This window comes from Hyla sarda, chromosome 9 (genome assembly GCF_029499605.1).
Source record: "Hyla sarda isolate aHylSar1 chromosome 9, aHylSar1.hap1, whole genome shotgun sequence".
Lineage (NCBI taxonomy): Eukaryota > Metazoa > Chordata > Amphibia > Anura > Hylidae > Hyla > Hyla sarda.
Genome location: NC_079197.1, coordinates 80,096,565 through 80,124,515, shown reverse-complemented (window position 1 = coordinate 80,124,515; position 27,951 = coordinate 80,096,565). Strand labels below are relative to the sequence as shown.

Below are 27,951 nucleotides of genomic sequence, written 5' to 3'. Positions count from 1 at the left end.
ATATATATATATATATATATATCATAGATATACCTCAACTATGAGAGACACAATGAGAGAAAAAAAATACATAAAATCACATTGTCTGATTTTTAGAGAATTTATTTGCAAATTATGGTGGAAAATAAGTATTTGATCACCTACAAACAAGAAAGATTTATGGCTCTCACAGACCTGTAACTTCTTCTTTAGGAGTCTCCTCTGTCCTCCACACGTTACCTGTATTAATGGCTCCTGTTTGAACTTATCAGTATACAAGACACCTGTCCACAACCTCAAACAGTCACACTCCAAACTCCACTATGGCAAAGACCAAAGAGCTGTCAAAGGACACCTGCAACAAAATTGTAGACCTGAACCAGGCTGGGAAGACTGAATCTTTTGGTTGCAAGTTATACAAGTGTCTGGATAGGCAAGCAGCTTGGTGTGAAGAAATCAACTGTGGGAGCAATTATTAGAAAATGGAAGACATACAAGACCACAGATAATCTCCCTCGATCTGGGGTTCCATGCAAGATCTCACCCCATGGTGTCAAAATGATCACAAGAACGGTGAGCAAAAATCCCAGAACCACACGGGGGGACCTAGTGAATGACCTGCGGGGAGCTGAAGTTTGCTAGAGAGCAGCTGGCAGAAGAGGATTGGGAGAATGTCATATGGTAGGATGAAACCAGAGTAAAAACTCAACTCGTCATGCTTGGAGGAGAAAGAATGCTGAGTTGAATCCACTGAACACCTTACCTACTGTTAACCATGGGTGTGGAAACATCATGCTTTGGGGCTGTTTTTCTGCCAAGGGACCAGGAAGACTGATCTGTGTAAAGGAAAGAATGAATGGAGCCATGTATCGTCAGATTTTGATTGAAAACCTCCTTCCATCAGCAAGGGCATTGAAGATGAAACGTGGCTGGGCCTTTCAGAAAGACAATGATCCCAACACACTGCCCAGGCAATGAAGGAGTGGCTTTGAAAGAAGCATTTCAAGGTCCTGGAGTGGCCTAGCCAGTCTCTAGATCTCAACCCCTTAGAAAACCTTTGGAGGGAGGTGAAAGTCGGTGTTGCCTAGTGACAGCCCCAAAACATCACTGCTCTAGAGGAGATCTGCATGAAGGAATGGGCCAAAATACCAGAAACAGTGTGTGAAAACCTTGTGAAGACTTACAGAAAACGTTTGACCTCTGTCATTGCCAATGAAGGGTATATAACAAAGTATTGAGATGAACTTTTGTTATTGACCAAATACTTATTTTCCACCATAATTTCCAAATAAATTCTTTAAAAATCAGACAATGGGATTTTATGGATTTTTTTTTCTCATAGTTAAGGTATACCTATGATGAAAATGACAGGCTTCTCTCATCTTTTTAAGTGGGAGAACTTGCACAATTGGTGGCTGACTAAATACTTTTTTGCCCCACTGTATATATGTGGTGAGACACCGGTGTTATGGCGGGAACCACGGGGTGTAGCGGTGTAGGTAGCGGGGCCAGATGGTATTAACCCCTGGGGCAAGATGTTGTTAACCCATAGTGTTCGTGACGCCAGGATGTGGTTGTTTGGTGTAAGGCACTGCCGTCAACCAACCCAAAATGGCATATAGTAAAGGAGAGTCCAAAGCAGGGTTTTGATGCAACTGGAACTTTACTGAAGAAGACAGTAGAACAGTCTTTAAAAATAGCCAATTTCCACAGAGGTGACTGGGATACAAGGAACCTCTCAGGCTTGCTTGGACTGGTAGTTGCTATAATAATGATGCAGGCCACTGTACAACTTGACTTGTACCCACAGATTTGATGTGGCTGTAGACGTATAGGCTTTGGCCTAGATATGCTGGACTAGACTTATACAGGACTCCAAGAATGTGTAGACTAAGCCCTTTTTCAGGGGGCTGGACTAAAGCCCATTGGTAGCTGGATGCCTGTGGTTACCTGTGCCTCTGGAACTCTGGGTATATCATGTGATCCCATAAAACATGACATATCCCATGACTTTAGGAAGGTCCTATACAGTCTAAACATCCTAACAAACTTTGTATATTACTTACATTCACTGTACAATACATATAATAGATGTACATACTTAACATACAAGACAATACCATATAATGACTTAGGGGGGAACCCTGCAGGAAAGCCCTGTGGACCTGATGGACTCTACCTGAGGGGACTTTAGGACATTGTGTTGCATTCTCAGTATTTATAGGGTTGTGCAGCTCCTTTCTCTTTTGCCTAATCTTACATTGTGCATGGAGAGATGCTGCTGCACACCATTCTGCACAGTGCCAAGTAAACTGCCTGGCAGAGGTATCATGTCTAAGGGTGCGTTCACACCACGATTTCAGCATACCGCAGCCGGATCCGCAACAGGCAGTTTTAAAATTCTCCTGTCGGCTGCCAAATTCCGAAATCGTGTGAATGCTGGCTCTATCAGCAGATCAGAGCCGGGACCCGCTTGGAGCAAGTGAGAGGACCTCCAACCGGCAAACAAACCGATCAGGATATTGGTAAGGGGCACAATTAGTGCAGCACTATTGATCACAGCATTTAATGGGTTAATGACGGGGAACAGCGAAATCATAGTTCTCCCTCTGCTCTCTTTTCATAGTCGGACTACCGTTTAGGACATGAGTGTACGTCCTGGTGCATTAAGTACTAGGGCACCAGGACGTACATTTACATACATTGGGGGAGATTTATCAAAACCTATGCAAAGGAAAAGTGACGCAGTTGTCCATAGCAATCAGTCAGATCACTTCTTTCAATTTTCAGAGGCCTATTTAAAGGGGTATTCCCTGATGCCAGAAAGTTAAACAGATTTGTAAATTACTTCGATTAAAAAATCTTAATCTTTCCAGTACTTTTTAGGGGCTAAATACTACAGAGGAAATGCTTTACTTTTGTGATTTCTCTGATGTCATGACCACAGTGATCTCTGCTGGCATCTCTGTCCATTTTAGGAACTGTCCAGAGCAGGAGAAAATCCCCATAGCAAACATATGCTGCTCTGGACAGTTCCTAAAATGGACAGCAGAGGTCAGCAGAGAGCACTGTGGTCATTACATCAGAGAAATCTAAAAAGTAAAGCATTTCCTCTGTAGTATTTAGCCCCTAAAAAGTACTGGAAGGATTAAGATTTTTTTAATAGAAGTAATTTACAAATCTGTTTAACTTTCTGGCATCAGTTGATTTAAAAAAAATATATAATGTTTTTCACAGGAGTACCCCTTTAACCCCTTAAGGACCGGGGTTTTTTCCGTTTTTGCATTTTCGTTTTTTGCTCCTTGCCTTTAAAAAATCATAACTCTTTCAATTTTGCACCTAAAAATCCATATGATGGCTTATTTTTTGCGCCACCAATTCTAATTTGTAATGACGTCAGTCATTTTGCCCAAAAATCTACGGTGAAACGGAAAAAAAAATCATTGTGCGACAAAATTGAAAAAAAAACGCAGTTTTGTAACTTTTGGGGGCTTCCGTTTCTACGTAGTACATTTTTCGGTAAAAATGACACCTTATCTTTATTCTGTAGGTCCATACGATTAAAATGATACCCTACTTATATAGATTTGATTTTTTAAGACTTCTGGAAAAAATCATAACTACATGCAGGAAAATTAATACGTTTAAAATTGTCATCTTCTGACCCCTATAACTTTTTTATTTTTCCGTGTATGGGGCGGTATGAGGGCTCATTTTTTGCGCCGTGATCTGAAGTTTTTAACGGTACAATTTTTGCATTGATAGGACTTATTGATCGCTTTTTATTCATTTTTAAATGATATAAAAAGTGACCAAAAAAGCACTATTTTGGACTTTGGAATTTTTTTGCGCGCACGCCATTGACCGAGCGGTTTAATTAATGATATATTTTTATAATTCGGACATTTCCGCACGCGGTGATACCATATATGTTCATTTTTCTTTTTATTTACACTGTGTTTTTTTTTTTATTGGAAAAGGGGGGTGATTCAAACTTTTAATAGGGGAGGAGTTAAATGATATTTATTCACTTTTTTTTTTCACTTTTTTTTTGCAGTGTTATAGGTCCCATAGGGACCTATAACGCTGCACACACTGATCTTCTATGCTGATCACTGGTTTCTCATAAGAAACCAGTGATCAACGATTCTGCCGCATGACTGCTCATGCCTGGATCTCAGGCACTGAGCAGTCATTCGGCGATCGGACAGCGAGGAGGCAGGTAGGGGCCCTCCCGCTGTCCTGTCAGCTGTTCGGGATGCCGCGATTAGCCGCGGCTATCCCGAACAGCCCGACTGAGCTAGCCGGCCACTTTCGGTTTCACTTTTAGCCGCGCGGCTCAGCTCTGAGCGCGCGGCTAAAGGGTTAATAGCGCGCGGTGCCGCGATCGGCACTGCGCGCTATTAGAGGCGGGTCCCGGCTTCACTATGACGCCGGGCCCGCCGCGATATGACGCGGGGTTACTGTGTAACCCCGCGTTATATCAGGAGAGCAGGACCAAGGGCGTACCTGTACGCCCTTGGTCCTTAAGGGGTTAAAAATGGGCAACTGGTTAACTTTTCCTTAACAGAGGTTTTAAAGGGGTATTCCAGGCAAAAACTATATATATATATATATATATATATATATATATATATATATATATATATATCAACTGGCTCCAGAAAGTTAAACAGATTTGTAAATTACTTCTATTAAAAAATCTTAATCCTTCCAATAGTTATTAGCTTCTGAAGTTTTCTGTCTAACTGCTCAATGATGATGTCACGTCCCGGGAGCTGTGCATGATGGGAGAATATCCCCATAGGAACTGCACAGCTCCTGGGACGTGAGTCATCAGAAAGCAGTTAGAGAGAAAAAACAACTCAACTTCCGAAGCTAATAACTATTGCAAGGATTAAGATTTTTTAATCGAAGTAATTTACAAATCTGTTTAATTTTCCGGAGCCAGTTGATATATAAAAAAAAGTTTTGGCCTGGAATACCCCTTTAATAACTCTCTCCCATTGTTCTTTAAAGGGTTAATCGCTTTGTATAGGTAGAATTTGGTCCTGGTATAGTGGTATGATGTAATAACTATCCATACAAATATATATATATTGGGGAAGATTTATCAAAACTTGTGCAGAGGACAAGTTTCCCAGTTGCCCATAGCAACCAATCAGATTGATTGTTTCATTTTGTAGAGGCCTTTTTAAAAATGAAAGAAACAATCTGATTGGTTGCTATGGGCAACTGGACAACAATTCCTCTACACAGGTTTTGATATATTTCCCCCATTGTGTGTATAGGGTAACATATGTCTTGTGGTTTGTGCCCCTGATCTTTTAAGGCACAACCAACCCTCCTGGCATGCAATTAACAACATGTGACTGGGTTGTTAGTGAAATGTTTTAGTATTTGGGGGCCCCACTAAAGTCTAAAAGCGGCCCTGGGAACTACAGCTCTCATCATCAGCAGTCCAAATAAACATTTACATCAAGGTATTCTAGATACCTTCTCTAATTGAAGTCATTCTCTTTCCTTGTTTGCTCCCAAATTGTCATTTAGACATCATCCAGCTATGTCTTGAAGGGGTACTCTGGAGGAAAAAAAAAATGTTATCAAATCAACTGGTGCCAGAAAGTTATATAGATTTGTAAATTACTTCTGTTTAAAAATCTTGAGCCTTCCATTACTTATCAGCTGCTGTATACTACAGAGAAAGTTATGTAGTTCTTTCCAGTCTGACCACAGCGCTGACACATCTGTCGGCGTCAGGAGCTGTCCACAGCAGGGGCAAATCCCCTTAGCACACCTCTCCTGCTCCTGACAGTTCCTGACATGGACAGAGGTGTCAGCAGAGAGCACTGCGGTCAGACAGAAAAGAACTATACAACTCCCTCTGGAGAATACAGCAGCTAATAAGTACTGGAAGGTTTAAATTTTTAAATATAAGTAATTTAGAAATATTTAACTATTTTAACTACTGCCACACAGTAGTTAAAATATATGACCACTACACATGGTGTCCCCTATCTGACACATATCGTGCCTTGAATACAATGCTTCCACATACTGTGCCCCTGAATACATTGAATGCAATGTTGTAACATGCTGTGCTCGGAACTAAATAATAATGTTACTGCGCCCCTTGAAACAATGAATTATGCTATTTGACCCTTAATAAATTTAGTCAGTGGTCCCTAATGAACTATGCCACTGAGACCCCAAATAAACCGCACTACTTTTCCCCTTCAATATGCCACTGACCCAAAATGAACTCTAACACTATGTTTTGGCTCTCAGTTCTGCTCCACTCTGGCTTCTTGTAGTCAGGCCTAGTCATAGCAGAACAATAAAGGTAGTGCTAATGGCACCATCTGCATCATAACGTTAGTGCTGGTGAAAAGGGAGCCTAGGGCTTTCTTGTTCTGCCAGCACTTAGTTTTTCACCTTGAACATACTGATATAATTGATTCCTAGGACTGCAGATTACTCCTCTCATCCTTTCTTTGAAATGGCTGTAAGTGGTGGAGATCCTGCTTGTTCTGTGCCCTATGTGGCAGAAGCATGGCAGTGGAAAAAGGAAAATGTTCCCCCCCTGATTGAAGGCACTGGTCCCGCTATGTAAAATGTATATACTTTAAATAAAGTATATTCATCCTACTTAGTGGGACCAGCGCCTTCATTCAGGGGATAACATTTTCCTTTTTCCACTGCCATGTATTTACCACGGACCGACTGACGTCATCCCCGGGAGTTCCCCTTGGCGGCTATCCTGCAATTTTGCTTCCACAAGCCACTGTAGGTGTTGTGCCCTCAGTGCAACACTTAAAGGGGTACCAGTTGATTTAAAAAAAAAAGTTTTCCACCGGAATACCGCTCCCTTTAAGGGTAAGGACCCTACATTATTCTCCTTTGCTTCTCTATCCACGTTATCTTCACTAGGAGTGCACTCTGTTGTGTCTTTCTCCCCTATCTCCTTTTAGGCCTTTTAGGTCTGGACCATGGGAAATGGTCACAATTGCAACCCCCTCAACCCCTATATTTAGGCCACTGCTACTTACCCCAATCAGAAAATGTAGGTTTTTTTTTAACAGGCAATGAATTCTGCTGTAGAGATTGGTTAACCATATTGTCCATATTACACAGTTAATAGATAGTTACATCAGTTTTCAGATAATAACTGATGTTTACTGGGGTAATTCTGTAATTTTACTTCCCTTGGTTCTTATTGGTTACATTTTAAATAGATGGTAACCTATTTAGCCTGCTTTGTGACAACTGTCATAGCTAGGTTTTCCATCACCGAAAGCAAGGAATTTATTCATGAATTCAGAATTAATTTATTAGTCCCTAACCCAATACCAATCATTCAGATCACATGCCTTGTCATAATACCATCACTATGCCCCTTTCTTACCATATAGGTAGATTTTAGGCAAAAGCTCCAGTTCTGAAGGGTCAGAACTTAAATAGAGAGGATGGAGTTGATAAATATCTGAAAATGTATCATGTACATCAGGGTCTTATAGAAAAGGAAATATTGTAGGAATATTGAAATATATCCATCACTCTGTCAACAAGCTGCCATTAATCACACATTGGATGTGTAACTGCTACTTTTTCATTCTTGTGAAATTTTGGGTTTCATCACATTCATGACCATAGTTGTCAGAGTTTCCATGATTTCATATAGTAAATTAAACAGGGTATATTTCCCCATATCTTTCCACAGAGTATTAAAACATATGTGAAAAAAATCTTCTAACTAAAGAACTCATTCCATTGTATATTTAGAACATGCTTGGAAAATGTTGGATGATATAAGCAAATATCCACCAGAGATTACAGTCAGAGACTAGGTGAGGAGTTGTGTTTTCAAAGAAATTTTATTTTGGAAAGGTTTTGATGTATGCATTTTAACTATAATTCAGCAAGTACATTCTCCGTTACATACAGTATATTCTTTCTACCATTAGGAGATCAGTTCAGCAGGTATATATGAGGTACTTTCTCTGAGAACTCAGTTGACTAGCCTTTACTAAAAACAAAGAATGTGGAAATTCGGACTAAAGATTGCTGGCAATTTACACTGGAGAATTAATTTAACTTTTTCATTAATCATCATATGGACATATTATAACTTACTGGCTCTCACCCAAGACAAAGGTAGTGGTGCTGGGCAATGGCAAATGAATAATGGGAGTGATAGCTACTAATGTAGGATGCATTCCCTTACAATGCATTGACCCATACAACTGTGTGCCTAGCTCTGAATGAAATGTAAGGTGTTGTCCAGTTAATAAAACATATCCCTATCCACAGATCTTCCAGCAATCTCTAGAATGAGGCCTGCTACTGCTGCGCACTCTGGACCACATCTTCCAAAATTAACTGGTTCCAGCAGTGACAGCTCATTCAGCCAATCACCGGCTGAGGCGGCTGCAGCTGGTGACTAACTAAAAGGCCGACGCTGCCAAGACTAGTACGACTTAGAAGATGGGGGCCACAGTGGAAAGAGAAAGGCCCTGTTCTGGAGATTGCGGTGGTTCCCAGTAGTCCGACCCCCTGCAATAAGACACTTATCCCCTATCCTGTGGATTGGGAATAAGTTTTATTAGCTAGAAAACCCCTTTAAATATTGTTTACATGGCCAGAAATAACAATAATGTAATAATAATAAATATTATTATTATTTAACTTGTAACAATGGTACAGGCCATTGCTTTATGGGTGTAACATTTAGCAGTACCAGAAAAAGCCTGGGACAGTAATAGCAGAACTTAGGCTGCATTCACACCAAGTTTTGTACATACGGGTGCCGGATCTGGCGGGGGAGGGGCAAACCGGGCGATCCCGTACCCCAGCCGAATCAGCCCGTGACTCCATTTATTTTAATGAGCCCACCGGAGTCAAACGGTGACTCCGGTCGGTTCAGTTTTGACCCGTATGCGGTTTTGTGACCAGACCTAAAACCGTAGTATACTACGATCTTAGGTCCGGTCCAAAACCGCATACGGGTCAAAACTGAGCCGACCGGAGTCACCGTTTGACTCCGGTCAGCTCATTAAAGTAAATGGAGTCACGGGCTGATTCGGCTGGGGTACGGGAGCGCCCGGTTTTCCCCTCCCCCCGCCGGATCCGGCACCCGTATCCGTATGTACAAAACGTGGTGTGAATGCAGCCTAAGAACTACACAGAATCGTTGCACTATACACAATGGCCCAGATTTATCAAACTGTGTGAGAGAAAAAATTGAGTGATTTTTCCACAGCAACCAATCACAGCTTAGCTAATTAGCTCTGGTAAAGTGAAAGCTGAGCTGTGATTGGTTGCTGTGGGAAAATCACTCCCCTTTTTCTCTCACACAGTTTGATAAATCTGGGCCAATGTATATCCAACTCATACTGGTGTTGTCCAAAATGAGAATGAGGTTCACACTGTGACAAGCACTTCATGGCATCCGATATACATAAAGTTCCATAGTAAAAAATACTTATAATATGTGATATACGGGATTAAGCTTCATGGCATAACAATATCCAGCTCAATGGACTATAGTGGAGATCAGTAGATGAATCTGAATGTGGATACTCCCAGTAAGATCAAACATTTTTGGGGTACTTCTATGAACAGTTAAAATCAAATGTAGGAAACTATAATAAAATAATTCATGTTTGCGCATTTTATGCAATTCAGTGGCAATTAAATGTTGCATATATTCCACTAATGTACAGTCATGGCCGTAAATGTTGGCACCCCTGAAATCTTTCAAGAAAATGAAGTATTTCTCTCAGAAAAGGATTGCAGTAACACATGTTTTTCTATACACATGCTTATTCCCTTTGTGTGTATTGGAACTAAACCAAAAAAGGAAGGAAAAAAAGCTAATTGGACCTAGTCACACCAAACTCAAAAAATGGGCTGGACAAAATTATTGGCACCCTTTCAAGATTGCGGAAAAATAAGATTGTTTCAAGCACGTGATGCTCCTTTAAATTCACCTGAGGCAAGTAACAGGTGTGGGCAATATAAAAATCACACCTGAAAACAGATAAAAAGGAGGTTCACTTAGTCTTTGCATTGTGTGTCTGTGTCATGCTGTGTGCGGGCTCCCGTGTTATAGGCCGCCCCTCGTGACGTCATGAGGGGGCGGGCGTGACGTCACAAGGGGCAGCCTCGAACACGGAAGCTCGCACACAGTGTCCGGAGTAATAAACTTCCGGATGCTGCGAGCGGAGCTCCGGAAGACAGGGCAGTGGAGGACCCCTTTAAAATTGCTTTTGGGAAAAGGCGCCCTTCCAATAAGAGAGACCTGGGGCAGTTTGCAAAGTAAGAATGGTCCAATATTTAAATTTTCTGGCTGAGAGGTGTAAGAAGCTTATTGATGGTCATAGGAACTGACTGATTTCAGTTATTTTTTCTAAAGGGTGTGCAAACAAATATTGAGTTAAGGATGCCAATAATTTTGTCCAGCCCATATTTGGAGTTTGGTATGACATTATGTCCAATTTTCTTTTTTTCCTCCCTTTTTTTGTTTAGTTCCAATACACACAAAGGGAATAAACATATGTAGAGCAAAACATGTGTTACTGCAATCTTTTTCTGTGAGAAATACTTCATTTTCTTGAAAAACGTAAAGGGTATCAACATTTACGGCCATGACTGTATAATATAATAATGTGATATATATATATATATATATATATATATATATATATATATAGCTGAGTACCCGGCGTTGCCCGGTTTTTCCTTCCTAATCCTTTTTGGGGAGGAAAATCAACAGAGGAAGCTTTTGACTTCATATCCTGTCCTCATATTTTGTTGAGAAATCCCATCATCATATCTCGACCTCATATCTTGACCTCCTATCCCGTCCTCATATCTTGACCTCATATCCCGTCCTCCTATCCCGTCCCCATATCCCGACCTTCTATCTCAACCTCATATCCCGTCCTCCTATCTCAACCTCATATCCTGTCCTCATAGCACCAGTAGTCTGGTAATAAGCTCCCGACCACTATGTGTTTGCGCTCGACTCCAATGGACACCGGACACCTTAAACGTATCCTGTGGACCTCCGAGGTTTCCACAGGAGATACCGTGGTCCGATCTGTACTGGATGGTTGCCATAGCAATATCATCTACCTGTCAGCATGTGGTGTACATAGCTGTGGTCTAATACTTATGACTTAGTTACTGATACTATATCTTACTATAGACTCATTGGCATACTCTATGACCATTTGAGCGACTTTGCCTTTATAAGTTGTCCCCTGAGGAAACTGCAAAACGCAGTGGAAATGCATTGGGCTAGGACTATATATATATTGGTGCACAATATACATTTAATCCATTTTTATGAGTCACAATTTTTGGTGTATTTTAAATTAGTAGTGAAAGTTATGTTTTAAGAAGCACTTCCTATGAGATATTTCCCCCCATTTTTTTCTCTCATATCCCGTCCTCCTATCTCGACCTCCTATCCCGACCTCCTATCCCGACCTCCTATCTCGACCTCATATCCCGTCCTCCTATCCCGTCCTCATATCCTGTCCTCCTATCCCGGCCTCCTATCCTGTCCTCATAACTCGTCCTCATATCCTGACTTTCTATCCCGACCTTCTATCCCGACCTTCCTTCCCGACCTCCTATCCCGTCCTCATATCCCGACCTCCTATCTCATCCTCATATCTCGACCTCCTATCCCGACCTCCTATCCTGTCCTTATATTCTGTCCTCATATCTCAACCTCATATCCCTTCCTCATATCCCATCCTCATATGCTATCCTCATATCCCGTCCTCATATCCCGACCTCCTATCTCGAGCTCATTTCCCGTCCTCCTATGTCGAACTCATATCCTGTCCTCATATCCCGACCTCATATCCCGTCCTCATATCCCGTCCTCACATCCCGTTTTCATATTCCGACCTCATATCCCGTCCTCATATCCCATCCTCATGTCCCAACCTCATATCCTGACCTCATATCCCGTTCTTATGTCCCATCCTCATATCCTGTCCTCAGGTGGGACTGATTTGTGATGAAAGTATTGTAAGCTGAAAATAGAAGGGGACGTGGCTTTGTGGGATTGGACGTGATTTGCAAGCCAGACCGATGCACAAAAAAGGTAGACAATGAAAAGGGATGGGGCATAAAATGTGGGCGTGCCTTTGTGAGATGGGGTGTGGCTTGCAAGCCGGATTTACATATTCACCAGGAGATTATGGAGTAAGGTACTGGAACTCCCATATACTTGCATGGGACTTGAAACAAAAACACATATTTTATATAAGGGTGTAGGTAAGGGTTAATTGAACTGTCCTATCTTTTTATTTGACATATAAGTAATATGTGTTCCAGGTATTATTGAAATATCTCCAGCCGTACGGAAGTTATGCAGTAACATGTACTTCCCATAGACTTGTATGGGACTTTAAAGAAAAAAAATGAACCTGGCAAATGGGGGTGAGTAAGGGTTAAAGCGCAACTGTCACAAATTTGTACCCCCATAAACTAATCACAGGGTAACAAAGTTCTTCAGAATTACTCCCCAGGTATACCTTTTACTGCTTTCTAGCAGCTTTTATCAGGCTAAAAATTGCTTTATAAGACAGCCAGCAACAGTCGGATAGGCGTGGCTATGGCCTGCGGCCGCCATTCCTGTCTCCTGTGTGTCATCGCTAGGACCGCTGTGTGATTGGTCCCAGCACATAGGCCCCTTTATTTTCCTTATCTGTGGCGGCGAACATACAAATGTATAAGTAAAACAAGTGCCTGTTCTTCTATTCTCCTATTAGGTTACAGTGCATAGCAAGCGGCAGAGCATTACTCTGTGCACTGGGGCCGGGAGGGAGCGCTTGCTATGAAAACTAGCCGCCCGCAGCACCGGAGATGTAATCACAGCATACTGGTGCCATCAGGAGAGAGCGCTTGCGGCCTGCAGCACCCAGGAGACAGTTTTCTCTGGTGCTGTGGGCGGCTAGTTTTCACAGCAAGCAAGCTCTTCCAGCCCCAGTGTGCAGTGTAATGCTCTGCTGCTTGCTATGCAAACTAACCCTCTGTGACGGCACTGTAAACTAATAGGGGAATAGAAGAATGGGAACTGTAAACTGATAGAAGAGCGGGCACTTGTTTTACTTATACATTTGTATGTTCGCCGCCACAGATTAGGATAATAAAAGGGCCTATGTGCTTGGACTAATCACACAGCGGTCCAAGCGATGACATACAGGAGATAGGCGTGGCGGCCGCGGGCCTATCCAACTGTTGCTGGCTGTCTTATAAAGCATTTTTTTGCCTGATAAAAGCTGCTAGAAAGCAGTAAAAGGTATAACTGGAGAGTAATTCTAACGAACTTTGTTACCCTGCGATTAGTTTATGGGGGTACAAATTTGTGACAGTTGCGCTTTAAATTACCTATCCTTTGTTTGTTGTTGATATATAAGTAACGTGTGCCAATTTTCATGTTAATATCTTTAGCCACTTAGACGTGATCCTGGAACAAACACACATACATTGAGTTTTATATATATATATATATATATATATATATATATATAGATATACACATATATGTGGTGTCTTGGGATGCGGAGGTGAATGGGGCAAATGTTGTAGCCCAGGGGAAGGTTTTCCCAGTAACCACCCAAACGGTAGCACCGTAATCCCAAGTTTAGGCAGGGCAATGATACTCCAAGACCAGGTTAGGGTTAACGGTAGCTTTACTGAAGTAGACAGATGGAAATAGTCTTTACAGCTAGGTCAGGATCCCAGAGAGGTGGCCAGTAACACAGAAGGACCTCGCAGCTTGCTGGGACTTGTAGTGACTTTGACGGACTTTAGGACAGCCATGCTGACTATAATAGACTTGACTATAGGTAGTGACAGCAGACATAGAAGACTTGACTTACTGGCACGTGGCTGTATGTAGACTTGAGGCCTCCAGATGTGCTGGACACTAGTAGAACAAAGAAGCAGAGGATCCAGCACTATTCTTCGCAGCTTTATTGAAACACAGCACACGGATAAAATCGGCCAACACATCAAACGCGTTTCGAGCGCATGCGCTCGAAACGCGTCTGATGTGTTGGCCGATTTTATCCGTGTGCTGTGTTTCAATAAAGCTGCGAAGAATAGTGCTGGATCCTCTGCTTCTTTGTTCTACTATTGGGTGTTGGCTGGACACCGATCCGTGCACATTGGAGGGGTTTTGGTGAGCTGGACAAGTGTCTGCGAACTGTGCTGGACACTAGCTCTGAGATGTCTGGTCTTTAATGTGCCTCAGGTTCTAAGAGAGAGATTGTAATGGCTGCCACTCTTATAAAGGGGAGCTCAGCCAGAAGCCCATAGGTCAAGCTGCAGGTCACCTGGTTAGCTGGTGCTCTTTGGGTAACAAACACATCATGTAAACACATTATCATGTGATTAACTCAAATGTCCTTTAAGGTCCTTTATACATAACACACATAACACTATACATAATATATATTACTATGGGGGAGACACTGCAGGAGGGCCCCCAGGACACAGAGGGACTCAACCTGAAAGGGCCTAAGTACTGTACGGGACTATATCCCGTATTAGGACCATAGGCGTGCACAGCCTATTGCATTAGGGTGTGCACCCTAAGGCTAAGTTTCCACTAGTTTTTTTTTTTGGGGGGGGGGGGGGAAATGCCAAGAAAAACGCCAATTCTGCCTTATGGTGTTTTTTGGGCCAAAAAACGCTGCGGCCAGATGTTAGCTGTAAATTAATGAGAAATCGCAAAATTCTTATTCCACTTGGCGTTTTTCACTTTGGCGTTTTTTAAATAATTTTGGCGTTTCTTCACTCTTTTTTGGCGTTTTTCAGCTCCTTGGTGGTTTTCCAAAATCACAGCATGTTGAGCCACTGGCGATTTTTTTGTCAAAATTGTGGCATTTTTCTCCCATAGAAGTCTATGGGTGTGAAAAAACGCCAAGAAAAACGATATGTGGGTTTTAACTTTGGCGTTTTTTCAGGCGGTTTTTATTCTTTCTTGGACTTTAACGATCCAAAAAAGTGATGGAGATACCTTTTTTAATAAAATTTCGTAGGGTACCATTAAAAAAATAAAATAAAAAAGATACAGTAGTGAAGAAAAAAATTGTATCTAACGAAATTCATCTTTTTTTATAACAAAATTTATAGTAGTGTGTGTTTTTTTTACTTTTTTACTTAATGGTTTTCATTTTTTTAGGTAGTACTACTACTCCCAGCATGTAACACACTGTTCCATGATGGGAGAAGTAGAACCTTTACTAATAGACAGATTGCCCATTGCGATCCTTCTGTATAATGTATAGATGCGGCCAGCCACTCTTCTATGGTCCCCTGCACTGACGTATATATACACCTATTCATGTTTCCTGCAGAGAGCTGTGATTGGCCAAATGGTTCAGATTGGCCAGATTGCAGCGGATGTCAGAAGTTACACTCGCTGCGATCTGTCTATTAATGCCAGATCGCATTCCACAGCTCCCTGCACTGAGCAGAGTGCGCTCCATTTTGGGAGTAGTAGTACCTGCAGGCTACTGCATGCAAAACCAATGGGTTTTTCAATTGCTTTCATTAGAAAATTTTCAGCATTTCATACTGAAAAAGCCAGTCAAACAACTGCCCCCCCCTGCCTGCTTGGACACATACTAGTCCTGCTGTGTCCATGCATCATCACCTATGTCATGGACAAACTTCCTTGATTGACAGCTGTGAGCTCAGGGCTCACAGCTGGAGGAAAAAATCTCCCACTGTCAGCTTGTGTCCTGCTACTGTCAGTGAGGACAAGCTGGGTGTTTTAGTTTACCTAATGTTAGGGGAGATGTGAGCAGACCGCATACTGAGGGAGTGGGCGGATACCTGCACAGTGAGGCCACACCCCCTCCCTTTGAGAGGAATTCAGACTAGTGAACTAAATTAAAAGTGTAATAAAAAAATAAATAAAGGTGCTAGACACATACAAATTAGATGTACCTGGTCAGGATTAGGTACTGAGTGATATATTAAAAAAATATGTTTTTGTTGGATATGACGGGTATGCTTTAAGGTGAAAATGGGCCTTAAGGGGTTGAAGAGTACCTGTCATCAAACCATATTTTCTAAACTAACTCAGATTATATTCCCTAACTACTCCTAACACCCCTCCTGCCCTTAAAAAAATTTCAGAGCTTTAAAAGCTCTGTATCATACCTTTCCCCTTGCTCACATTGTGTGAACTCCCGGTAGGAGAAAGTAGACGTTCCCCAGAAGGCACGACATCACTGAAGCCTGCGAAAGCTGTGCCTCGCCATATTCCGCATGCACTTCCTGAGTTTGGTCTTCTGCTAGGCCGGGAGGAGATCAAACTAACTGTTTGACTTGCACAGGGAACAGAGCAGAGCCATCTAGTGACCGTTTTTTCAATCACATTAAAAACATATAAAGGTTATGAATTTTGAAGCGTCTTATATATTAAAAGTTTAGTTTGGTGACAGATACTCATTGAAGAATTTATTTGCAAATTATGGTGGCAAATAAGTATTTGGTCAATAACAAAAGTTCATCTCAATACTTTGTTATATACCCTTTGTTGGCATTGACAGAGGTCAAACGTTTTAAGTAAGTCTTCACAAGGTTTTCACACACTGTTTCTGGTATTTTGGCCCATTCCTCCATTCAGATCTCCTCTAGAGCAGTGATGTTTTGGGGCTGTCGCTGGGCAACATGGACTTTCAACTCATTCCAAAGGTTTTCTATGTTGTTGAGATCTGGGGACTGGCTAGGCCACTCCAGGACCTTGAAATGCTTCTTACAAAGCCACTCCTTCCTTGCCCGGGCAGTGTGTTTGGGATCATTGTCATGCTGAAAGACCCAGCCACCCAGTTTCATCTTCAGTGCCCTTGCTGATGGAAGGAGGTTTTCAATCAAAATCTCACGATATATGGCTCTATTCATTCTTTCCTTTAAATGGATCAGTCATCCTGGTCCCATAGCAGAAAACCAGCCCCAAAGCATTATGTTTCCACCCCATGCTTCACAGTAGGTATGGTGTTCTTTGGATGCAACTCAGCATTCTTTCTCCTCCAAACACGATGAGTTGAATTTTTACCAAAAAGTTCTACTTTGGTTTCATCTCACCATATGACATTCTCCCAATCCTCTTCTGGATCATCCAATTGCTCTCCAGCAAACTTTAGATGGGCCCGGACATGTACTGGCTTAAGCAGGGGGTCATGTCTGGCACTGCATGATTTGGGTCCCTGGCGTCGTAGTGTGTTACTGTTAGTAGCCTTTTTTACTTGTGTCCCAGCTATTTGCAGGTCTTTCACTAAGTCCCCACCCCCCAACACCCCGTGTGATCTGGGATTTTTGCTCACCGTTCTTGTGATCAATTTGACACCACAGGGTGAGATCTTGAATGTCTTCCATTTTCTAATAATTGCTCCCGCAGTTGATTTCTTCACACCAAGCTGCTTGCCTTTTACATATTCAGTCTTCTCAGCCTGGTGCAGGTCTACAATTTTGTTTCTGGTGTCCTTCGACAGCTCTTTGGTCTTGGCCATAGTGGAGTTTGGAGTGTGACTGTTTGAGGTTGTGGACAGGTGTGGACAAGTTCAAACAGGTGCCATTAATACAGGTAACAAGTGGAGGACAGAGGAGACTCTTAAAGAAGAAGTTACAGGTCTGTGAGAGCCAGATATCTTCCTTGTTTGTAGGTGACCAAATACAAATTTTCCACCATAGTTTGCAAAAAAATTCTTTGAAAATCAGACAATGTGATCTTATGGATTTTTTTTTTCTCATTGTAATGTCTCTCATAGTTGAGGTATATCTATGATGATAATTACATGCCTCTCCCATCTTTTTAAGTGGGAGAACTTTCACAATTGGTGGCTGAATAAATACTTTTTTTGCCCCACTGTATTTGCTGCAAGGAGCTGCAGACACCATTGGATAGATGTTAGGGAATAAAAGTAAATGGTATCTTTCCTTGAGACCCTGTCCCTTTCACCATCTTTTAGTTATATGATAAAATAGAGTGCTAACATTTGCTGCATTTAAGCCCTGTCCTGTAGCCTGACCACTTTCTATTAATCCCCACCTTTTATTGAGCAAGGTAATAAAGTGTCTAAAAAGTGTCTACAACACAAAAATGTAACACAAATCATGTAAACCATTTTTTGGCACAAATTGGTAGCTATTTATTTATGACCCCCAATCCTCCTCCCCACAATGTAATTTGGTCAGTTCAGGAAATGCAGCAATGCAGTAGATATTGTCGTAATATAAACACTTTGGAGGAGATTAAGTAAAACCTGTGCAGAGGTAAAGTAGACCATTCACCCATAGCAACCAATCAGATCGCTTCTTTATTTTTTTTAAAGGCCTCTGCAAAATGAATGAAGCAATCTGATTGGTTGCTATAGTCAACTAGTCCACTTTTTCTCTGCACAAGTTTTGATTAATCTTCCTTTTATCCGTTACAATCATGCCGATTTCCTAATAAATCTATCACTTTTAAATGGGCACTGTCATTAAACATGATTTTTAATATTTGATTCCTTATGTTAAATAAATAACTTTTGTAATTGGCTTCCATAAAAAAAAAAAGGCGTTTTATGTTAGTTTTTCGTCTGTCACCAGGGGTCTGCCTTCTTGGCCAGAACATATTCTGTCTGGACAAAATTTGGTCTCCTGCTTGTAATGGCAGGAGACCAAACTCAGGAAGCGTTTCTCTGCACTGAGCTTGATTGACAGCTGCAAGGAGCCTCACTGACAGCTGCACAGACTAAAAGCTGAACAGGGCCTCACTGAAAGAAGCACAAACTGAAAGCTGCTGCACAGAGCTTGAGGTCCTCTATTCATCACAGCATTGCAATGATGTGAGGGCAGAAGTGGACCCTAAGCAGGCTTCAGTGATATAATGCCTTCTGGGAAACACCCATTTTCTTCTGATGGAAGATTTCACTATGTAAGCAAGAAGAAAGGTATGATACAGAGCTTTTTAAAGCTCTGACATTTTTTCTAAAGGTGGGAGGGGTGTTAGGGAACATAGCCTGAGTAAGTTTAGAAAAGTCTATTTAGTGACAGGTACTCTTTTAGTTACATAAGACTGAGTGAGAAAAATCCTTAGACTTTAGAAAAGTTTGAAGCATGCTATTATCAACTTGTATTCTTACTTTCCACCTGTCTGCAGTAAATTACAGAGTTCCCTTTGAATGGGGCGACTGAAAGGTCAGTATCAGTCCAGCTCCGGCACTTGTGTTTGAGGGCTGGAAGCACATTTGCATCCAAACCGCTGCCTAATTACTCCATCTGGTGAATATGAGTACAAAGGGGCACGACCAGGACTTCACATACTGTGTTTGGAATGAAATTGCTACCAATAAACAGCTTCCATATGGAGCTGATGACTCCCTGGACTTTTCTGTACAGTAAATGACACAGTGCCGCATTAAATAGCCACTGCAGTCTGTCTGAAAAATTCATGTATTTATTAATAGAAGGTCTTAAGGTTACAAATATTACCGTGACACATAATATGTCTTCATTATGATTAAGCAGATGAAAGCTGATCCCCATCAAAAAGTAATGTTTGAAGTAAAAAGCGGTTAGATTGTTCAAACGGCTTTTTTAACAAGCTGCGTGAAAGGGAACCTTCTATTGCTTTACATTTTGACAAAGCAAATAGTGTAAAGATGTATTCTGAGAAAAGGCTGTTTGATGAATTTTGGTGGCTATCATGTTTTCTTGACCTTGGAGATGAAATGATAGAGTCGGAAATAAAGAGCAGATGTGTCCCATTTCAATGAATGTATGGCAGCAGGTACATTTGGAAAACCAAAGGAATCCTAGACGGGATCAAATTATTCTCCACACCTGGCCCTCAGACAGTAAGTTCCCTGCCAAAGTACAGAATACTCATTAAAAAGCTTTAAATCTTAAAAGGTGAACAGTTACAGAAGTCTGAATGATACATTGCCAGCTACTATTTTGGTGAACAGCATCACCCTGGCACAAATTGTTCTTCATCTGTTAGAAAATAAATGAGGACTCCATGCTTCAACCCCTAGTTATGCTGTTGAGGATAGATCTGTACTCACTGTCAGGCACATGCAAAATTCACGATCTCAGGTAGTGGGAAAGTCAGGATTTTAAGCCTGTTAACTATCATTAAACCACTTCAATAGAATGCTCACCATAAGCTCCTTACTCCATTGATTTAGTTCTTCTATAAGATTGGATTTACAAAGAATGAGTGATTTAACATACTGTAACTCACATTTTACGCAAACCCTTATTTGCACAAAATTCGGTGACGTTTTGCCCTTTTACAACACTCGTGCCTGTTTAAAAAAAAGTTGATGTCTCTGGGTGTAATAGGGGGCAACTCTGAGAAGGTGTAGATTTCAAAGTGCTGCATGCGGGATATGTGCAGCAAATACCGATTCATTAGGAGGCCACTAATGAATCAACAAAATGCTACAGCCGCCAAATGCTATGTCTAAGTAAATTTCCTCCATAGTGTTTTGCTGCATTTTTCATGGTATATTCATTGGGAGATTTTTTTATATGTCAAAATGATAGTTAGTTGTTTCTTTAGTTAAGTTTATAGTAAATTATAAAAAGAAAAAGCACTACTGCACATACAAAGGGGAGAAATTACTCTAACACCACTAATATGGTGCTGGATTTGTCGAGTTGCACACCTCTCAATAAATCCAGCACATCTAAAGTTGACACAAGAGGTTGCTTGTGTAGCAACCTCTGTAAACGTGCCAGCTCAGATTCAGCATATATTTCAACTACAATTTACACCTGGTTTCAGGCCTAAATTGTTATAATTTAATGGATGCAGAGGCCATGCACCCCTTCACACAGAACCACGCTCCTGTCCTGCACACTTAATGAGTGCGCTGCAGAGCAACAAAAAGCCACCAAATTCTTTCACAAATTAGAATTTTGCACTAAATTTCTGAAATTTTGTAGCTCTGGAACACTTAAACAATCACACTGTCCACTCAGGAAGCAACACTGATTGACAATCAATTTCACATGCTGTTGTGCAAATGGAACAGACAACAGGTGGAAATTATAGGCAATTTGCAAGACACCCTATATAAAGGAATATTTCTGCAGGTGGTGACCACAGACCACTTCTCAGTTCCTATGCTTCCTGGCTGATGTTTTGGTCACTTTTGAATGCTAGCGGTGCTATCACTCTAGTGGTAGCATGAGATGGAGTCTACAACCACACAAGTGGCTCAGGTAGTGCAGCTCATCTAGGATGGCACATCAATGTGAACTGTGGCAAGAAAGTTTTCTGTGTCTGTCAGTGTAGTGTCCAGATCATGGAGGCACTACCAGGAGACAGGCCAGTACTGTATATCAGGAGACATGGAGGAGGGCATAGGAGGGCAACAACCCAGCAGCAGGACCGCTACCTCTGTCTATGTGCAAGGAGGAGCAGGAGGAACACTGCCAGAGCTCTGCAAATGACCTCCAGTAGGCCACAAATGGGCATGTGTGCACTCAAACAGTCAGAAACAGACTCCATGAGGCTGGTATGAGGGTCCTATGTCCACAGGTCGGGGTTGTGCTTACAGCCCAACACCGTGCAGGACATTTGGCATTTGCCAGAGAACACCAAGATTGGCAAATTCACCAATGGTGGCCTGCGCTCTTCACAAATGAAGAGCAGGTTCACACTGAGCACATGTGACAGACGTGACAGAGTCTGGAGACGCCGTGGAGAACATTCTACTGCCTGCAACATCCTCCAGCATGACTGGTTTGGCGGTGGGTCAGTAATGGTGTGGGGTGGCATTCCTTTGGGGGCCGCACAGCCCTTCATGTGCTTGCCAGAGGTAGCCTGACTGCCATTAGGTACCGAGATGAGATCCTCAGACCTTGTGAGACCATATGCTGGTGCGGTTGGCCCTGGGTTCTTCCTAATGCAAGACAATGCTAGACCTCATGTGGCTGAAGTGTGTCAGCAGTTCCTGCAAGAAGAAGGCATTGATGCTATGGACAGGCCCGCCCATTCCCCAGTCCTGAATCTGATTGAGCACATCTGGGACATCATGTCTCGCTTCATCCACCAACACCACATTGTACCAAATACTGTCCAGGAGTTGGTGGATGCTTTCGCCCAGGTCTGGGAGGACATCCCTCAGGAGACCACCCACCACCTCATCAGGAGCATGCCCAGGCATTGTAGGGAGGTCATACAGGCACAAGAAGGCCACACACTACTGACCCTCATTTTGACTTGTTTTAAGGACATAACATCAAATCTGGATCAGCTTGTAGTGTGGTTTCCCACTTTGATTTTGAGTGTAACTCCATATCCAGACCTCCATGGGTTGATAAATTAGATTTCCATTGTTAATTTATGTGTGATTTTGTTGTCAGCACATTCATTTATGTAAAGATGAAAGTATTTCATACAAATTAGTTCATTCATTCAGATCTAGGATGTGTTATCTTAGTGTTTCCTTTTTTTGAGCAGTGTATATACGTCACAAAACAGACTATGTACAATCACTTTACATTCATGTTTTTTTTTTTTTTTTACATTCATGCATACAGTAATGGCCGTAAATGTTGGCACCCCTGACATTTTTTAAGAAAATGAAGTATTTCTCACAGAAAAGGATTGCAGTAACACGTTTTGCTTTACACATGTTTATTCCCTTTGTGTGTATTGAAAGTAAACAAAAAAAGGGAGGAAAAAAACGCAAATTGGACATAATGTCACACCAAACTCCAAAACTGGACAAAATTATTGGCCCCCTTTCAAAATTGTGGGAAAATAAGATTGTTTCAAGCACACCTGGAAGCAGATAAAAAGGAGAGAAGTTAACTTAGTCTTTGCATTGTGTGTCTGTGTGTGTGTGCCACACTAAGCATGGACAACAGAAAGAGGAGAAAAAGAACTGTCTGAGGACTTGAGAACCAAAATTGTGGAAAAATATCAACAATCTCAAGGTTACAAGTCCATCTCCAGAGATCTAGATTTGCCTTTGTCCACAGTGCGCAACATTATCAAGAAGTTTGCAACTCATGGCACTGTAGCTAATCTCCCTGGGCATGGACGGAAGAGAGAAATTGATGAAAGGTGTCAACGCAGGATAGTCTGGATGGTGGATAAGCAGCTCCAAACAAGTTCCAAAGATATTCAAGCTTTCCTGTAGGCTCAGGGAGCATCAGTGTCAGCGCAAACTATCCGTCAACATTTAAATGAAATGAAACGCTTTGGCAGGAGACCCATGAGGACCCCACTGCTGACACAGAGACATTAAAAAGCAAGACTACATTTTTTCCAAACGGTGTGCAACCAAATATTAAGTTAACCCCTTAACGACGCAGGACGTATATTTACGTCCTGCGCCGGCTCCCGCGATATGAAGCGGGATCGCGCCGCGATCCCGCATCATATCGCGTCGGTCCCGGCGCTCATCAACGGCCGGGACCCGCGGCTAATACCACACATCGCCGATCGCAGCGATGTGCGGTATTAACCCTTTAGAAGCGGCGGTCAAAGCTGACCGCCGCTTCTAAAGTGAAAGTGAAAGTGACCCGGTGAAATCGCAGCGTCCCGAACAGCTTGCAGGACAGCAGGAGGGCCCTTACCTGCTCGGTGTCCGATCGGAGAATGACTGCTCCGTGCCTGAGATCCAGGCAGGAGCAGTCAAGCGCCGATAACACTGATCACAGGGGTGTTAATACACGCCTGTGAGCTGTGTAGAAGATCAGTGTGTGCAGTGTTATAGGTCCCTTTGGGACCTATAACACTGCAAAAAAAAAGTGTTAATAAAGGTCATTTAACCCCTTCCCTAATAAAGGTTTGAATCACCCCCCTTTTCCCATAAAAAAAATAAAACAGTGTAAAAAAATATGAAAATAAACATATGTGGTATCGCTGCGTGTGTAAATGTCCGAACTATAAAAATATATCATTAATTAAACCGCACGGTCAATGGCGTATGCGCAAAAATATTCCAAAGTCCAAAAAAGCTTATTTTGGTCACTTTTTATACCATTAAAAAATGAATAAAAAGTGATCAAAAAGTCAGATCAAAACAAAAATCCTACCGATAAAAACTTCAGATCACGGCGCAAAAAATGAGTCCTCATACCGCCCTGTACGTGGAATTATAAAAAAGTTATAGGGGTCAAAAGATGACATTTTTAAACGTATAAATTTTCCTGCATGTAGTTATGATTTTTTCCAGAAGTGCGACAAAATCAAACCTATATAAGTAGGGTATCATTTTAACCCTATGGACCTACAGAAAAATTATAAGGTGTAATTTTTACCGAAATATGCACTGCATAGAAATGGAAGCCCCCAAAAGTTACAAAATGGCGTTTTTTCTTTGATTTTGTCGCACAATGAATTTTTTTTCCGTTTCGCCGTGCATTTTTGGGTAAAATGACTAATGTCACTGCAAAGTAGAATTGGCGACGCAAAAAATAAGCCATAATATGGCTTTTTAGGTGGAAAATTGAAAGGGGTATGATTTTTAAAAGGTAAGGAGGAAAAAACGAAAGTGCAAAAACGGAAAAACCCTGAGTCCTTAAGGGGTTAAGGGTGCCGATAATTTTGTCCAGCCCATTTTCGGAGTTTGGTGTGACATTATGTCCAAATTGCTTTTTTTCCTCCCTTTTTGATTTAGTTTCAATACTCACAAAGGGAATAAACGTGTATAGCAAAACATGTGTTACTGCAATTCTTTTCTGTGAGAAATACTTAATTTTCTTGAAAAATTTCAAGGGTGCCAACATTTACTGCCATCACTGTATCTGCCCCAGTTAAGTGAAATCACTTAAATCAATTTGTTTTGTGGGTATGTTATCTTTTTTACTACCATGTGGTCTTTTATCCTGGTTGAGAGTTACTTAGTACTACAATTTCCAAAATGCCTTGCTTCCTCTCAGCTCTCTATCACAGCCCATCCACCCTGACTACCCCTCTCTCATAGCAGTTCTGTTAGTTCCCTGTCCAGTATATTGTATATCACAGCAGAACAGTCTGTAGCAGCAGTATAAACTCCCTGTCTACTTCTCTGCCTGGTGAATTTCTCAGCACAAGGCAGCATGCTATAAACACACCTCAGAGACAAGATCCAGGCTGCTTAGACAGCAGAAAATAATGCATCTTCTCGGGAGAGAGGGTGGAGCCAAGGAGCCGCTGAGGCAACATCACTATGAAAATGAAAGGACTACATGACTTCCTGTCAGGATTTTTCAAGGAAGGCCAAGGAAGTGCAGTTTACGTATTTAGCTTGATCTGGCCACAGAAATGTTGTTGAATTCCCTTTTTAAGACTTTTCAGATTCTCCTAGTTTAAACCTGATCACTGTGGATCCCAGCAGTAGAAAACATCATCTAACAGAGCTTCTAACAAAATGTCATTATCCAAAGTTCAGAATCCTTTTTAAGGGAACATATAATTTTCTTGCTGCCTGAATGACTTGTCATGGGGAAGGTCCCCTGTTGTTTCTGCCTTCCCCATTGGCCTCGTTTAATAGATATATCTCTATAACTAAACATGTAGGGATCTATCAATCAAGGATGGTGGGCAGGGAGAAGCCACAGGTGGCCTCCCCATGAATGTTGGCTCAGACAGCAAGAAAGTAATTACATGTTCCCTTTAATGGGATTGTGAGTTATCAGTGTGACATATAGACTGCTGTAGCCAAAGCTATTATCACAATTTATAATAAATATATTTTTTCAAATAATGATCTGTCTTACAAGCAGTCTTATTTTCACTATGCATTGGAAAAAATTGAATGTTTTTCCACACAAATACAGCAGTAAATGGCAAATATCTTTAGTACATGAACATATTTTATGACCAATGAATGTAAAGTAGTAGAGAATACTTTCCATAGAATGTTTTTAGTTTCTATATCCACTATAAAGCACATAACTCTGAGGTAAAACAATGTGATGAGCTTATATATCACATCCAGGACAGACTGTTCACTGAACAGAATGCTCTTTTGTGGTCATGTACGCACCAAAAGCTGGAAAATAGCTTATGGGATATTTTGCTGTGATCATAACCTCTTTGTTTTATATGTGTTTTCACAAAAAGTATAATTAGCAGTTTCACTTCATATTACATTATGTAACAATGAAGTGGTTCTTATCATGTCACTGAAAAAGTCATGCCCGGTCACCGGATTGTGGCCCAGAAAGTGGACTAAAAACAAGTGTCCACTATGCCATTAACCTCCCACACACCAGTGAGTACAACTACTAGTCTTTGACCATAAAGATACAGTCAGTCAAGACAGCAGCAGTTTGGCTTCTTGAAATTTAACATCTTATATATGAAAAAAAAATATTTTATGTTTGAAAGATTCTAATTCCATAATGAAAGAATGGCTTGATACAAGACATTGTGTTCTGAGTGAAGAAGGACTCCATAGATCTTTATTCTCCCAAAAGTTAGCACTATGTCTTGGGTATATTATCCATTAAAAGAAAAGACATGCTAGGAAGTGCTTTCTGGGATAAAGAGATAATAGGGGCTTAAAACGTTACTGTCATTAGTATGAAATGTTTAAAATAATGCAGTGTATTATTGTGCCCTAAGACCTGTATGTATAATATAATATGTATGTGTTAATATGTGAAATACCTTTTGATCTATGTATTCCTGTATTGAGTCTTTCTGCATTCCTCTCAGAGGCTTGGGGCATTTCCCCTGGAGTATGATGAGCTCCTCTCCTCCCACCTCCCCTCTCCCTTGCCATGAGGTCTGCACAAACATTTTTACACTTGTACAGGTTTCTGCCTAAATGCATACTCTATATAACTCTAATGCAGCCATGCATGCTCTATATAATAGTTTAGCACCTTGAATTGCTTGTCATTGTGCATGTGAATGTTTGTTTTTCCTGAAGAGACTGCAAGCTGTCTGCATCTTGTATGGACCTCACAGGTGAAAGCTGGATTATACACTGTACTGAGTGAGCAGAGGAGAGAGAAAACCACACCCACACTCCCCCTCCCTTCAGAATTGTTGTCCTTTTCCTGGTATTGCAGACCAAAGAGCTCTAGATACCAGGGTTTGTTTCCAAAATTAAAAAGACAGAGACCCCTAGTAGCCATGTGTTTAAACCGTTATTTCACATCTTTAGCAATTTATTTTATTTTTTATGAAGTATATTAGGAAAATGCTTAGTTTTTAAGGAAGTATTAAATGGAAAAAAAGTTGTTTCAAATGACAGTAACGCACAAGACAGGGAGGTTTTGTCTTAAAGTAGACATCAAGGACTTATTACAGCCACTACTGACCTAGAAATGGCCAGATGCCTGTCAATTGCTTTTCCTCCAAGATAGTAAATTTCCAAATAAAATATAATATGGCGATAAGCTACTGAACTATATCAAATAAAATAATGTTAAATTATACGGTCTCAATGAAGATGTTATTGAAGGAGTTTTCTGGTGTTTTCTGTTTTCTTTTATTGTTTCCTATTAAAGGCTGGGAAAATTGTAAATGATAAAAATATGATATGCCATACTTGTCCTGGGTACTTTACTGGATTTCAGCATTCTGAACTGGCTTACTCTGTGCTCTTTTATCTTTTATCTTAGGAATTTTGGAGTTTATTAGCTTGGCTGTTGGTCTTGTCAGCATCCGTGGTGTGGACTCTGGACTGTACTTGGGCATGAATGAGAGAGGAGAACTGTATGGGTCGGTAAGTTTGAGGACTTTCTCTTTATTAATACTGGCCACTATAACAGAATACTTGCAAACTGATGTAGAGTACAAATAAAATTCTATAGTTCTATACTTCATTAAATGGATTTGTCCTATTTGTTAAATTGTTTTGTTCTAGTACTATGACATTTTTAAAATGTTTAAGGAACATGAGCAGATTCTGGAAAGTACTTTATACCATGAGGTGTCTTTATCAAACAATAGATGTGAAAGCATTACAAGTCGTCATACATAATGAA

At 41.2% G+C, this 27,951-nt stretch overlaps 1 protein-coding gene across 10 annotated transcripts in view; it reads left to right on the top strand.

Annotated features, from left to right (window-relative positions):
• Positions 1-27,951, top strand: part of FGF16 (fibroblast growth factor 16) — an 80,923-nt gene that overhangs the window by 36,065 nt on the left and 16,907 nt on the right. For all 10 annotated transcript variants that reach the window (XM_056538547.1, XM_056538545.1, XM_056538544.1 and 7 more), the window contains one exon: positions 27,586-27,689. In XM_056538547.1, coding sequence (XP_056394522.1) covers positions 27,586-27,689 — 104 coding nt within the window. The remainder of the gene's footprint in view (positions 1-27,585; positions 27,690-27,951) is intronic.